This window comes from Tripterygium wilfordii, chromosome 11 (assembly GCF_013401445.1).
Source record: "Tripterygium wilfordii isolate XIE 37 chromosome 11, ASM1340144v1, whole genome shotgun sequence".
Lineage (NCBI taxonomy): Eukaryota > Viridiplantae > Streptophyta > Magnoliopsida > Celastrales > Celastraceae > Tripterygium > Tripterygium wilfordii.
The window spans coordinates 11602657-11618775 of record NC_052242.1 but is presented as its reverse complement, the minus strand read 5'-3'; the positions used below and the strand labels follow the sequence as shown (position 1 = coordinate 11618775).

The window sequence follows — 16119 nt, the reverse complement described above, 5'->3', positions numbered from 1 at the left end:
GTCCCAATATACCATATTTAGAACTTTTATTTTATTCATAAGTCATAACAACCCAATAACATAGGAACAATGATTAACAAGTACTAGTTAGCTAATTAAGCTGCACGAACTAGTTGTTTCACTGCAAGTGAAAACAACTAGATAAGTAAACAAAAGACCCTTGAGGGGAGTGACATCAAAAGGCAAGATATAAGACAGACACAAGTAAAGGCATTCACAACTTGTAGAGTTTCCTTTTCCCCTCCTAGTTGAAGATTTTTTTACCTGTTGGTTGCTGTGATCATTTAGACCGGCTGCCCCTTCGTATCTTCCAAAACAATCAACTATTCTTCCAAAACCCCTAAGGGCCAGTTAAAACCCAAGATTGGTCTAAAACTGACTAGTTTGACCCAAGATTCTTTCACCCCAGGTTCAGCCATCATCCATATATCCTATTTTTAACTTCATTCAACAAAACCTTACTTACCCGTCCATGTCCAACCCCTCATTATGCCTCTGAATCTGTCTCTCCAGCTCCTGGCTGGAGACACTGAAACAAGCACAATGAAAGTGAAGCAAAGACAATTTAGGCTTGGTATAATTCAAATAGTTCACTTGCAAGAACCACCAACAGTTGGCAGGTTGGGTCTGTTAAAGCAAAAAGAAAATTCATTGTAATGAAAGTTATTAGCATTCAAGATCGAGCATGAAAGGAAACAATCATGGTACTTCTTTTATATAATGTTTAGACAAAATATTCACATATACAGATATACTGCATTCACATTCACAACTAGTACAAGAGAAATACAAGATAAAAGCATTACTAAACAGCCACACAAGGCCTAAATTTAACCATCACAATCCTTTGAATAGGACGAATTTTCGGAATATGCAATCCATAAAGAACTCCCTCAAATCCATTCAAGGTGCCGAGCACCGTTGATTTTTTCAACCCGTCAAATCTCTCTTGGAGGCTCATGAACGTTTGTAGGGTGAGAAGACTGTCCGAGCCAGCTTGATGACTCTTACCAGCCACCCTCTCCACCTTGAGATCCTTTGCCAATCTCTCAAGTCCCCCATAGAACCTACAACAAGACTCAGAAACGGATTTCAGGTCGTAAACTCGAACACCGAAGTAACCTTGCACCATCTGTATAAATAAATCAAGTCGTTGTGGCAACTGCTGCCAAGTGAGGATTTTGATCAAGTAAGCGAAATCATAACTCCCGTGAAAGGTTAACCAGGCCACCCTTGAATGGTTCAACACCATACCCGACTTCAAAAAAAGCTTCCCAAAGTACTGAGTATGGATTCCCTTCTCCCTATTCTTCCTAAAATCAATCCCCTGACCTTCTAAAAGTTTTACTGATGATGGGTCATATGGGTCATGATCAATATCGAAATCACGGAAATTAAATTCCCAGATATAACAGAATTTGGTCCCAAAATCAGGTAGATTACCAAACCTGTCGGAGATGGTGAGACCAAGTTGAATTATTTTCAACTCATCAACGTTGGCCTTCATGAAAGAGTAATTGACGGTAGGATGCAACTGGGTAGGAAGATGATTTTCAGGCTTGTAGATTGTACCGGGAAATTCCGTATCCATCGCAACCACATGAAATTGACCGAGAATGCTGTGAATTAGAAGCAGTTCTGCTTCTAAATTATCTGCCCACACCTGCCTCACCAGCACTGATTTGGAAGAAGTCGAAGATGCCGCTGCTAATGCTCTTGCCGCGGCCATAGCCACTGATACCAAACTCAAGCCTTTTTCTTTCTCAGGATTCACACAAGCTTGAGAGAACAATGGCGTTGTTGTGTGGTTTTTCCGGTAGAGGGGCACATTATACATATAGGTTTTGTTACATAATCGGACAAGGATTCATGATCCTCTTGTGATTTGGACTTGGAAGTCAAGAATTCAACCTAAATTCAAAATTCAAACGAAACCCACCCGTTTGGGATTTTATATGGATTTGGAAATGACCGTTTCCGCGTTTCGGATCAACCAGTTGGTTTATGGGCCGAAACAATTAAGGAAAGTAAAAACGGTCCAGGAGTAGCCATGATTTTTCTAATTGGAAGATAAAAACTCAAAAATCGAAGGAGGGCAATCAAAATTAATTTTAAAAAAGGAGGGTAATCAAAATCAAAATTTTAAAAAACTGGGAAAATTTTAATTGAACAAATTATTTCAAGTTTGTGTATTTCTATTACTATAAAAACTCAAAATTGAAGGAGGGTAATAAAATTTTAAAAAACTGGGAAAAATTTAATTGAACAAATTATTTCAAACTTGTATATTTCTATAACTATAAAAACTCAAAAATTGAAGGAGGGTAATAAAACTTTTTAAAAACTGGGGAAAATTTTAATTGAGCAAATTATTTCAAGTTTGTATATTTATATAACTATAAAAACTAAAAAATTGAAGGAGGGTAATAAAATTTAAGAAAAGTGGGAAAATTTTAATTGAGCAAATTATTTCAAGTTTGTGTATTTATAAAACTATAAAAACTCAAACATTGAAGGAGGGTAATCAAATTTTAATTGAGCAAATTATTTCAAGTTTGTATATTTATATTATTATAAAAACTCAAAAATTGAAGGAGGGCAGTAAAATTTTAAAAAACTGGGAAAATTTTAATTAGTCAAATTATTTCAAGTTTTAATTTTTATATATCTATAAAAACTCAAGAATTGAAGGAGGGTAGTAAAATTTAAAATAAAAAAAAAACTGGGAAAATTTTAATCAGACAAACTATTTCAAGTTTGTATCTTTTTATTACTATAAAAACTCAAAAATTGGGGGGCAGTAAATTTTTTTTAAAAAGGGAAAATTTTAATTACATAAATTATTTCAAGTTTGAATATTTTTATAACTAAAAAACTCAAAAATTGAAGGAGGGTAATACAATTAAAAATAAAAAAACTGGGAGAATTTCAGTTGAACAAATTATTTCAAGTTTGTAATCTATAACTATGAAAACTCAAAAATTGAAGGAGGGTAGTAACATTAAAAAAAAAAACTGGGAAAAATATAATTGAACAAATTATTTCAAGTTTATATATTTATGTAACTACATCCAATAACTCATTAGGCCCAATGATTTAGATGAATTGCATTAAATTAATTTTAGCTCACAATATTAAATTCTCACGTAATTAACAAGTACTAATCAATTGTACACTTTTTTCATTACACATCTCCAAATTAAACATGAACAAGTGCAGTTTATTAAGGATATATGCACTTAATTTATTCCATTTTACATAACATGCATGTACATATTATAACATCACATGGTCACACATGACCCTTAACGCTATATATATATATCACTCCCTCTATGGAGTGGAAGTACTGAACTTGAAGTTGCTGCATGAAGTCCTAGACAGCAGCAATGAAGAGCTAAAACCAAGCCTAGACTGAGCCAGATTAAACTCTAGATAATTGTCTTCCAACTGATGAGCTCCTAGAACAATTGAAGCTCTTGGCTTCAACCCTCCATCCACAAACCCTAAACACAACACCCCCGGTCGCACCTCCACCATTGAATTTGCTCCAATAACCCTCCACACAGAACTTTGGTTCGCCAACACAAGATCAATGTTGGGAACTACCGGCCCGCCGGCTCGAGCAGTTGGGATTGTTTTCGAGTCATAGCACACCCCAAAAGGTGCCACTGCCTTCACTTGGTGCGCCCCGGATAGCTGGCTGGTAAAGAAGTTGGTGAAAGATTGGTAGATTGAGTGTTCAAGAAGTGTATAAGGTGTTGTAGTACTAATCATGGTTCCAAAATTAGATAACAAAGACACGTTTAGTGGAACAAGCTTCTGGTTGATTTTTATGGATGAAAGTTGGATGTGGTAGTCTCCTTCTCTACTAACCTTTAATGGGGTGTAGGTTAATTGATGCGAAACATCGACACCGGGACGGAAATAGAAATCCCCTTGTCCAAACAATATGACACCATTGCCACTACTGGGGAGGCAGAGAGCAAATTTTGGTTGGAAACCAAAGTAAGAGGCAAGTTGGTTTGGTAGAGAAAGAGGGGCATGACCTAACCCTAACACACCTTGAACATTCTTGGGCAACCATTTGTTCAATTGTGGAGGTGCACAAGCAAAGAGGAAGTTAGGAACCCTAACCACAGGACCAGGGTTGGGCCCCTGAATGGATTGCATTGAGAGCACATCTTGGGCTAGTTCACCTACACCAACTTGGTGGGTTATTGGGTTCTCCAACATGAGCCCACATGAGTTGTTGTGGCACCCTGGTCTAGTTGTGGAGGAGGAGCACTTGTGGCAATAGTGACTATTGGCTTTGACACATTGAGTGGAGTGACAAAGAGGGGCACCATAAGTGCTTGACAAGTAGTTTTGGTCACAATTAACCCACAAGAACTCCCCATTTAGGTCAATCACCAAAGGAACTTGCACTTGAGGGGTCCTTTTGGTGACATTGGCTACATGAAGATTTGTTGTAGGGTCTTTGTTTAGTGGCAAAACAAAGTTGTTGGGCTTAGTTGGGGCTTGAGAGTTGGTGACAAAAGTGAGGCAATAAAAAGAAAGCAATATGAGAAGGAAATGAGGAGAGGAAGCCATGATATTTTGGATGGAACAAAGGGAAAATAGTGAAATGTGAATTGAGGGTATTAAGCACAAATGCTCAATGTTGGTTATATAGGGGAGAATGTTTTGGAATTTATTGTCAAAAATGGCTTCATGTTTATCATTGTTGTTATTGTTCATGATGACTTTTGTTTTTGGATGAGAGTGAATGGTCTTTGAGTGACGTTATGTAGGGATTTTGATAGATGGACATCTAAACTAGGGAACAAAATTGAATTGGTGAGTATGAAGATCCACTTGGCAATAATACCAGCTTTGCGGGTCATGCAATGTATTTGGTACTTTGCAACCGGCCCATGATGAGTCTTCAAGCTTAGTCCAGCCCACATCAAATTCAGCACACAGCCTAGCCCACCTTAAGCCCATTACCACATAATATTGGTCTTCAATTATAAGTATGTAGTGTATAAGACAGGATTAACTTTTGCAAAAATCTAGAGTGCTCTTTAGAGCTACCCCATGGGACGAAAGCTTTCTTATGTAACCCCCCATGGGGCAAAAAAACTTTGTAACTGTCTAGTGTATATAGGACGGGGACTCACATACCCAAAGTTTCTCATGTCACTCCATAGAACGAAGGCCTTGTAATTATCTGGTGCATATAGGACGGGGACTCACGTGCGTGAAGTTTCTCATGTCACCCCTTAAGACGAAGACCCTTTAATTATTTGGTGTATATAGGATTGCGGGACTCACGTGCCCAGAATTTCTCATGTAGCACAATAAGCTCCTTAAAAAAATGGCGGAGCCGAGCGTATAGCATCGTGTCGTTATTGTTATTGGCTTGCAAATCTTGTTCAAATCTTGTTAATTAATTTGGTGGGTGGCCCATCATTGTCATATATTGTTCAAAGACTTTGAGTTGTGAACACTCGCGAGTCACGAGTATTGCCGAAGGAGGCTCATCATGAAACGCAAGTGGACGACTGGACGGGAGTGAAAGTGCCACACCGCATCAATTTCCAGCATAAAACACAAAACAAACCAATCACTCTCAAAACCCATGTGCCGCTCTATGAGCAGTCGATTAAAACGTGAATCCTCAAGGAATTAGATAAAGTTGAGCCCTAGATGTGACTCATACCAATTAAATGTGTTAAATTTCACATCGGTTTTACATATAACCTCGAATGGATTATAAACAGAACTCAGCTGCTCTCACATTGAAAACCTGTTTTATAGGCTTAAAAACCAATGACGACGATCAATAAAGAATAAATTCATACGAGCATGTGGTTCAGAACTGACAATATCTTTGATGTGTTTGGGTCGTTCCAATTGATTTTTAGACTCAGAAAATACGTCTTTCAATGTGCAGACTGGGTTATGCCATGCGAATATTTTCATGTGAAATCAATATTGACAAAGGACAAATGACAACCCAAGTTTTTTAGAGTTGTTTTAATCTTCCCTAATCGTGAGTGTTGTGTTTGTTAACGTTGCAAGAGTACTTGTATTTTTGAGTTCAAATCCAGTACAGCACAATTATGGGTCTAATCTTAAAAAAAAGAAAGAAGAAGGAATGGCAACTAAGGGACAATTGGAACAATTACATGAAACACAAAAAATTATGCATAGGCATTGATTGCTACATTTATCCTTACAACCTTGTATAAGCACCACCACTACTACCAGAGAAGAACAAAAACCAAACAGTACACTTGAGTTCAAGATTCTAATTTTCTAACTGTCCTAACACAATATTATTACTACATGATGTTGCAACCACCGTCTGTATTCTCATCACTGAAATAGTGAGTGTAAGGGTCCCTCACCGATGGATGTGGAGGCATCGGTGGCGGCGGCATGTAGTTCATGGCCGGATTAGGCCGTCCATACATCATTTGATATTGATACACATCACTCATATTGGGATGCTGTTGATTCATCATCATAGGCATGTATTGCTGTTGAGTATAAGGATTCCCTGGCCCTCCTCCTCCTCCCCCCATACCATTATAATATCCACCATTCATTGACCCTCCTGCACCTGCTGGTAGTCCTCGCACTGCTGGTTGTGTCATGCCCATCTGTCCATAATTGCCCATCTGGCCCATCTGACCACCCATTGGACCCATCGAGCCCATTGGACCCATCTGGCCCATTGGACCCATCTGGCCCATGCTCTTAGTGCCATTACTACCACCAGGTCCACCACCACCACCACCACCACCTCCACCTCCTTTGGGTCCTTTTCCAGGCTTACTGACATCAATTTCAAACTCATTTTTCATTTTCTTCATATCCTGGACCCCATCAGTTCCTTTCCCCTTACCTTGTTTACCCCCACCACCATTCTTGTTCCCACCACCTACTCCCCCATTTCCTGTACTACTCTTATCAGCATCATCCTTACCACCACCACCACCCTTTTTACTCTTCTTTCCAAATCCAAAGAACCCCATAATACCACCATTTTTATCTTTACCTCCTTGTTTTTTATCATTCCCTGCTTTGCCCTTTTTACCACCATCGCCACCTCCTCCTCCTTTCTTTCCTCCTCCATTATTTCCATGCTTAGATTCATTTTTTCCACCCCCACTCTTCATTGAAACAGGTATGTCAATTGCCCCACCTTTCTTTCCACCACCGCCACCACCCCCGCCACCTTTGGCCTGGCTGTTAATCATGTTCATCATAGCTTGATGCCCATGTAGTCCATTCCCATTACCCATCATACCCATTGGAGCCATTTTGTTGGGGACTTGTTGATGGCCTTTGGGGACCTGATGATGAACATGATGTTCTTCATCATCTTCATTAAAGTCATCATCAAAGTCACCATCAAAGTCATCGGACTCATCATCAAAATCATCCTCACTTGCATCAAATTCCTCATGATTCATGTTGAATTTGACAGATTTCTGTTGCTTCATCATCTCCTTAGGCCCCTTCTGTTGTTGCATTTGTTGGAATTGTTGCCCTCCACCGCCACCGCCACCCTTACCCTTCTGTTGGGCAGGGCCCTTTTGGGACTTGTTGTCTTTGCCACTCTTATGAGCATCAATTTGAAAGTTCTTGAACGGGTCGTTAAATTGGTGTTGGACGTTGTTTTTACCCTTCTGAGACACCCACAGCTCTGCATGCTTTCCAGACTTGCTAAGTTTCTTGATAAGTGCTGCTGGGTTAACATCTCCAGTTACTGTAACCTTACCTTGGTCTGCATCTATGTTGGTTGTGTAAACCCCTAAACCCAAAAAAAAATAAAACCCCAAATTAAAATCAACCAAAACAATCCAGTTCAAATACTCCCATACAGAAAATGAGAACAAATTAGTGTAAATAAGCAACACAACTTAATCAAAATTAAAAAATGAAGAAAATCAACAACATAACAGATAATTGAAGGTGAAAGTACATCTGATAGCAACATACCATCAACTTTTTGCAGCAGCTTCTTCACTTTTTTCTTACAGCCATCACAGTGACACTGTATATCCACTTTCAGCACACAAGACTGGAATGAAAAACAACCACAAACATCCAAAACAGAGTTACAATCTAACCCAGAATCTATTTCCAACCATATCAAGAATTAATTCCAAAAGTAAAGGACTTGAAGAGAACTACAACAGGTTTCCCAACAATAACCAGATCTTGAGTCATAAAAATAGACCAAAGATAAATATAACTAAGTACCTGGAGCTTGGCAAACTCTTGCTTACTCATTTAAGAAAAAAATGAGTGTCAATAAAGATCTGAGGGAACAAGCTGAGGTATGCAGAGGAGCAGAATTGAAGAAAGCTTCAAGAGACAGTGAAAGAGAGAAAAAGAACTGGGCTTTATAGCTTAGTGAGATTGACAACTATGAGAAGTAGATTGTGCGAGAAGGGTTCTACAAAATGAAAGCTAAAGGCCGTCGTGGGCAAGCATTTAACACTTCTCTTTAAGCCTCCAACTCTCTCTCTCTCTTTCTGAATTTTTCTGCCGATTTTAGAAGTTTGCGAGAGAGAGAAGGCGGTAGCACACGTAGCAAGGCATCATAAATATAAACAAACTGGAAGAAGAAAAAGGTCGGCTTTTTAAATCATACGATATTTTTCAATTATCATACCATTACGTATAAGCTATGCTTTGCTCTATAAATATCTAGCCTATTGTCAAAGCATGAGGTGTTTCACACCTTCACTGCCACATCTTTGATGATATAAAAAAGGATAAAATGATTACAGGCATGGTTTGTTGATGAATATCAATCATCATGGGCCACCGTTTATAGGGTAAGGGACCATGGGCTTCACCATGAATTGATACCCACTTTTGGGCCCATGGTCACAACCACAAACAAAAGTTGAACATGCAAATCAACAAGGGCAAAATAGTCATTACACCAGTACAAGGGCAATGGATTATTATTATTTTGGATATCGCCCAAAGACAAAGCATCTCAAAATAATCCAGGCTGTCTTCACATACAGACAGGTGCTTACAGTCAAAAAATATAGAAAAAGTGGGATATAAGAATGATTTTCTTTAATTTTTCTTTAGGCTTGGAGCCTGCCCTTCCTTGGCAAACCAAATAATTGCTTGTATTACCTCAAAAGCCTAACCAGTGAAGTAAAAATTGATGTCCTTGGTATTCTTCTTTTCTCACTTCTTTGCCTGCAAAAGTTGTTTTTAATAATGACAAAAACAGCACCCCACACCACAAAAAGATCTCATGTTATGGTGTCTACGCATTGTAACTAGGTCCAACAAACAAATTGGCTTTTCAAGCCCAATCTTTGACTCCATTTTATACATATTTCACTGCACTTGGTTTCTGTATCTTCCTCGAACAGATCATATCATTAAAGCATCAACCACATCTTCTAACCAGCTCATAAATTGTATTATATCAGATTTTGATGTGAAACACTGTCCCATGGGCATGCTATATGCAGTATACATACAGACAGACAACCAGACACTGCAACATAAATTTTGGATGACTTATTTTAAAGTGTATTCATGTCAAAAGCATATTATATAATCATATGGTGGTACTGTAAGACTACACTAAACTATTCAAGAATATAATTCCAGATTAAATTTACCCAGATATTATGCATACTAAACATAAAAAGGAATCTTTCTGAGAACATGTTCTTCAACTCTGACATGAATTATTGACTTCATGTGGTCAAATGTTTGACTTTGCCTCATAAGACCCAGCTTTGGCTCATAGTCTGATACTGGTACTAGTACAACACAATTATAATAGAACAAGTGTACTGCACCACATAGTATATTCAAAGGTTGTCACTAATGCTACCTCCACTGAAGAAAAAGAGATTGATGTTTGGTATGCGTTAGCAAAAGCAGAGAGAAGATATATGATATTCTAACTATAATTATTAGTGTCAAAATTTTCAATTCTAAGTGAGGACTTGATAGTGGAGAAACGGAGTTAGTGGAGATAAGAGAGTGACATGTCCACAGTAGTATGTGAGGACTTGACAAACTCTGTCTGGACAAGCTAAGTTCTGGTAACCAAGGCCAGAGGAGATTAGTTCTAATTGATGCATCTCTAGCACAGACAGGCCCCTTTATTTCAGAAAAGATATTTTATTGGTCTGTGACAGCAATATTTTTGATATTGTCAAGGCTCACTCCTTCTAGGACCCATCCCAGTTCCCACATACAGCCAAATTAAGAAAAGACAAGGTCTGATATGGTGAGAGTGAAAATGATATTGGTAAAATGGTAAATTCCTGTGCATTTTACCCCCAATCTTACACAATAGGCAAGTCAGGAACATTTAAAAATGTAAACCGACTTTACCTCCACATAATATTTAGGTTTCTATGAATTAAATCTGTAATCTTTAAGTTACACCCTTATAACTCTATCATTAGATCACATGTTTATCTGTAAAAAAAAACTTGTTCAAATTTAAAAATTTTAACCTGTCTAAAAGTCAAAAGAGGTTTTTACCTGATCCATTCACAAAGCTTTCAATCTACAAGAACCTGTTCTCCTCATCTGATAAAGAATGAAAATGAATTGTAGCTGCAAGTCAATGCTGATAAACCACATATTTTAAGTTATCCGGGACAAATCACGCTTTTAGCGGCATGATTTTGCACCAATAAGCACAATCAAGTTCGATCCAATATTACAGCTAAGTGCAACTAAAACCCTTAGATCATGCATTTTTTGGTGACCATATTTCACATTTTCACTGCTTATAATAAACATGGTTCTTGGCAATCACAGAAGCAGAAATTCAAATAGCATGCACAAACAGTGCCTAAAAAAAATGTCAATTATATTTGGTTTGAGAACCAATGCCTTATGCAAAACATGTGTACATTCGATCACTTTTTTTTTTTTTTTCCAAACTAAAAGAAACGAACGGCAAAATTTCACCTTTGAAAGCACTCTTTATATATCTTAACTAAATTTTCTATTGGATAAGCTACAGTGCTTGCATAATTGAATGACAAAAGGAGAATCTTTCCATGCAAGAGGCCAGAAGTCCCCTTTTCCCAAGAAAATAAAAATGAAAAAAGAAAAGGTAAAAAAATAGAATGTACTTAGTTTGAATGCACAAGCCCCCAAGCTTCATACTCCACAAATTTTGAATCTTTGAAATAGGGTTGTACAAAACTAGCATATGACCCGACCCAAACCTATCAACCCGACCCTTATCCACATAATTGAGGGTTAGATAAGGATTTATTAAAAGGTAACCTAACCTTATGCGGGTCGGATGAGGTATCTACCTTAACCCGACCCAACCTCATTTTATTATGTAATGTTGTTTTATACTTGTATAGACAATACCCATTAATATATTAACACCTATTAGGCTATTACTATTACTATATATGTATTAGTTTATTAATATGAGGCTTGAGTATCTAATGATTCAAATGTCCAACCCACTTAATATAAGGCTTGAGTATTTAATTACACAATAATGATTTAGGAGAAAAATTTTAAACTTAATGACAGATAACCCGACCCAACCCATCGTTAAATGAGGTTGATTAAGAGTTGAAGTAAACTTCACCCGACCTTATACAGGTCGGGTAAGGTTTTTCCTTAAACCTGACCCATGTTTACTCCTACTTTTAAGCATAATGACTTCTTTAAACCTGACTTTTGCTTTTTGTGGGATTGCAAGTAGCTGTGATTTGGACACATCAATGTTTAAGAAACATTATGTCTGTATTACTTTAATTTTAACAGGAGAGAGACAGTGAGAAAGACGTACCAATCCCGAGGCTAATCAACAGACAGCAGTGACAATTACTTTGATCTGTAATGAACAAACCCAACAAAAGAAGATCCAAATAATAGGAGGGGAATAACTATAGACATGATTCTTTCACTTTCGACCTTACTTTTGTCCCCCTCTTTCCTTGACAATTCTACAGTGTTCACCCAAACTTTAGACAATTTGAAGCTTGCTTTTCCCATCATGTGCTATTTACTTGCACAGCAAATATTCCCTACGTTTTACTCTGGATCAGGCGAAAGAGACAGAATTTAAAGTCTTCAGCGGTCATAAGTTTCTTTTTCATGCAGTGGTCCATACCATCCTAATAACAGAGGCACAATATTTGCTAAAAAATGAAGCAATTTCAAGAAAAACATAGCGATGTCCTTTAAGATTTGAGCGATCTTCATAGAACAAATTAATTGATCTCTCTAGCTTCTGTACAGAAAAAAGGGCATGTAGAAACAATAGAAGCAATTGTAAAGAATAGAGGTAATATTTGGTGTGTATGTATATTGGTCAAACATTACAATTACAACCTCATATATATAGGGATCAAACATTACACCCTAAAACAAATGTTCCATAATTTGAGGAGCAAATTATGGGACAAAGGTTCCATATTTGAGGAGCAAATTATGGAACAAAGGTTCCATAATTTGAGGATATCAATAAGGTCAATACTCCCCCTCAAGCTGGATCAAGGGGATTGATTGAGCCAAGCTTGGACAATAATCGGTGAAAATGACCAGAAGACAAAACCTTTGTAAACACATCAGCAAGTTGATCATGACTTCGAGTGTAAACTGTTTGAATAATGTGATTCTGAACTTGATGACGAATAAAATGACAGTCAACTTCAATATGTTTTGTGCGTTCATGAAACACGGGATTAGCAGCAATATGCATAGCAGCCTGATTATCACAAAAAAGAGTCATAGGAAGACTACTTGGAAAACCCAAATCTACGAGCAAACCCTTAAGCCATATTAGTTCACATGCACTGGATGCCATTGCACGATATTCAGCTTCAGCACTAGAACGAGCAATCACATGTTGTTTTTTGCTACACCAAGAAACAAGATTTCCACCAACAAACATACAATAGCCAGTAGTGGACTTTCGATCAAGAGCATTTCCAGCCCAATCAGAATCACTATATCCTGTAATCCGTAGGTGACCGTGCTTAGCTAGAACTATGTCACGACCAATAGAGCCCTTGAGGTAACGTAAGATTCGTTTGACAATGCCCAAATGGAAAAGAGTAGGAGCATGCATGAACTAGCTAACAAGACTTACGCCATAAGCAATGTCAGGCCGAGTAATAGTGAGATAAATGAGCTTACCAACCAACCGTTGGTAATCACTAACTCCTTGTAAAGGTTCACTGGCTGTATCAAGATTTAATTTGCTATCTAGCGGAGTAGATGCTGGTTTTGAATTCATCATTTCGGTTTCCTCTAGCAAATCAAGAATATACTTCCTTTGATTTAGAAATAAACCTTTGCTCGAAACTGCCATTTCAATGCCAAGAAAATAATTTAAGGAACCAAGATCCTTAATAGGAAATCGAGATTGAAGAGTGGTTTTGAGTTGAGAAATATCCTCAATACTATTCCCAGCAATTATAAGATCATCAACATAAATTAGGATCACCACTCTAGCATTGGAAGAACGGCGAATGAACAAAGAAGAATCAGCTGTACTGCAAGAGAAACCAAACTCTTGAAGAACAGTACTTAACTTGGCATGCCATGCATGCGGAGATTGTTTCAACCCATAGATTGATTTGTGTAGGTGACAAACCAAAGAAGAATCCGAACTCTGTGGATGTCCCGGAGGTAGTTTCATATAGACTTCTTCTTCAAGATCCCCATGAAGGAAAGCATTTTTGACGTCCATTTGACTCATAGACCATCCACAATTTACGGCAACTGAGAGGAGAGTACGCACTGTATTCATCTTAGCAACAGGAGCAAACGTCTCTTTGTAATCCACACCAAAGGTTTGAGTAAATCCCTGGGCCACAAGGCGAGCTTTATGCCTGTCAATGGTACCATCCGAGTGAAATTTAGTTTTATATACCCAGCGGCTCCCCACTGGTTGTTTTCCAGGAGGAAGTTTAATATTGACCTTATTGATATCCTCAAATTATGGAACCTTTGTTCCATAATTTGCTCCTCAAATTATGGAACAAATTATGGAACCTTTGTCCCATAATTTGCTCCTCAAATTATAGCAAATTATGGAACATTTGTCTTAGGGTGTAATGTTTGATCCCTATATATATGAGGTTGTAATTTACCATATCTCCATGTAATGTTTTTGCAACATGGACTCTTGGTTTAGAAAGTCCCTTATCCTTAGCAAACTTTGGTTTCAATTCTGGATGGAGAACCCAACACCGTTCAACTAGATGTCCCAGATGATGACAATGTTGGCATTTTAGATCCGGTCGCTTGCCTTTGTATGATGCATAAGCACGAGACTCTGAGAGGTTAGGCCTAGCTTCCACATTCATGACTTTCCTTCTTAATTCTTCTCTCTGAATCATGGAGATGACAGAAGCAAGCGATGGAAGTTCTGGAGACATGAGAACTCGGCTACGGAGATCTTCATATTCAGGTCCAAGACTTGCTAACAACTGAAATATTTTGTCCTCCATTACACGATTGCGAAGAATCGTGGCATCAACTGTGTGAGGACGATACAACTCAAGTTCGTTCCACATCTTTTTAAGACAGCTAAGCAATTGAACAAAAGGTTTTCCGGCTTGTTGAAGATTCACAATATCTCGCTGAAGTTCAAAAATTCTGGCAGAATTATTTTGTTGGCCATACATATCACGAATTGCCGACCACAAGATAGAAGCAGACTCTGAGTAACTAAAGATCTCTGCAAGAGAAGAATCCATGGAATTAAGAATCCATGATCGCACCAATTGGTCTTTTGATAACCATGCTCCATAATCTGGAGACTTTTCATCAGGAGAAGGAATCTTTTCATCAATAAAATCGAGTTTAGATCTTCCACCAAGAGCCAGTGTAATAGATCTGGACCATGGAAGATAATTAAACTCATTAAGAAGCACAGAGCACAACCGTTGATTTGGATTGGACTCTAACTCAGGAGCACTTGGAGCACCTGTAGAAGACGACTTTGCGCCAGAGAAGATAGAATCGTCGTTTGCCATAATTGTTGAGCAAACAAGAACTTAAACAGGACAAAAAACCTGCTCCGATACCATGTAGAAACAATAGAAGCAATTGTAGAGAATAGAGACAATATTTGGTGTGTATGTATATTGGTCAAACATTACAATTACAACCTCATATATATAGGGATCAAACATTACACCCTAAGACAAATGTTCCATAATTTGAGGAGCAAATTATGGGACAAAGATTCCATAATTTGTTCCATAATTTGAAGAGCAAATTATGGAACAAAGGTTCCATAATTTGAGGATATCAATAAGGTCAATAGGGCATGATAAAAGATGTGCTCTTTCATTCCACATCCAACTCAGCTAGCAAGGATTCCCACCCCTTTCAGGTTAGGGGATCGACCCCACTCCTGGCTTATGCATAAATATATTAAAAAAAAGACAAGATTAAATTGATAAGAGAAAACTATACAGAAAAAAATCAGGGTATAAAGATGAATCGTGCATTGCTATATAAACTTTCCATGCAAAAGGAATTATAGAAACCTTTCTTATGCTAAGTGGAAAATGGAGCTGCTTTTGAATTTGAATTTGTGCTTTAAAGCTATACAATACCAAATTCCCAACCATAAATTCTTTCCTTATGGGAGACAGCCTGCAAGCCTTGGATGAATCTGGAAACCAAAAAAATTTGAAATATGTAAGGCAAATGGAAACAAGTTATTTGTTCATGATTGCAATATCTATTAAGACAGAACTTTGAGGCAGGAGACAGGTCATTCCAAATGTGGCACACAGTCTGAAATATCATTAACACATTAATATGTAAACACTTACTTGATTTAAGCTTTAATTCTTTGCAAGCTCATAGATCATAGCACATGCATTTCAAAAACAAACCAGGCATATGGCTAGGACAAGGGAGAGTCTAAAAAACAAAAATCATGTATCCAAAATTAAATATAACTTAAGCAAAATATTTTAGGAATACTAAGTGCAAATGTTTCTAAGGAGAAAAAAAGTTTCAAAGGGCATATATCTGACCCTTTTTTGATGAATAATACTCATTTTATTATTAGTGGTTTTGAGGTGTGAGAGGATTCAAACCCTCAACCTATTCGAATCA

The 16119-nt window shown here is 37.7% G+C and overlaps 2 protein-coding genes across 2 annotated transcripts; both read right to left on the bottom strand.

Moving 5' to 3' along the window:
• Positions 1-3253: 3253 nt before the first annotated feature.
• On the bottom strand, positions 3254-5379 carry LOC120009944 (basic 7S globulin-like). Its single transcript, XM_038860681.1, has one exon. It carries the CDS (start codon positions 4738-4740, stop codon positions 3334-3336), a length of 1407 nt encoding a protein of 468 aa, XP_038716609.1. The 5' UTR covers positions 4741-5379; the 3' UTR covers positions 3254-3333.
• Positions 5380-6150: 771 nt separating this feature from the next.
• On the bottom strand, positions 6151-8691 carry LOC120009319 (heavy metal-associated isoprenylated plant protein 33-like). The gene is made up of 4 exons (XM_038859861.1): positions 8260-8691; positions 7996-8077; positions 6744-7807; positions 6151-6707 (listed from the first exon to the last, which is right to left on the bottom strand). Exons 1-4 carry the CDS (start codon positions 8287-8289, stop codon positions 6330-6332), a joined length of 1554 nt encoding a protein of 517 aa, XP_038715789.1. The 5' UTR covers positions 8290-8691; the 3' UTR covers positions 6151-6329.
• Positions 8692-16119: the final 7428 nt, after the last annotated feature.

Excerpts from the sequence above, each read along its gene's own strand:
- LOC120009944 (XM_038860681.1), bottom strand. The coding sequence starts at position 4,740 with ATGAACAATAACAACAATGATAAACATGAAGCCATTTTTGACAATAAA.
- LOC120009319 (XM_038859861.1), bottom strand. The coding sequence starts at position 8,289 with ATGAGTAAGCAAGAGTTTGCCAAGCTCCAG. Across the intron at positions 8,078-8,259 it reads AAGAGTTTGCCAAGCTCCAG|TCTTGTGTGCTGAAAGTGGA; the intron begins GTACTTAGTTAT and ends TTTTCATTCCAG. Across the intron at positions 6,708-6,743 it reads GTAGTAATGGCACTAAGAGC|ATGGGCTCGATGGGTCCAAT; the intron begins ATGGGCCAGATG and ends CAGATGGGTCCA.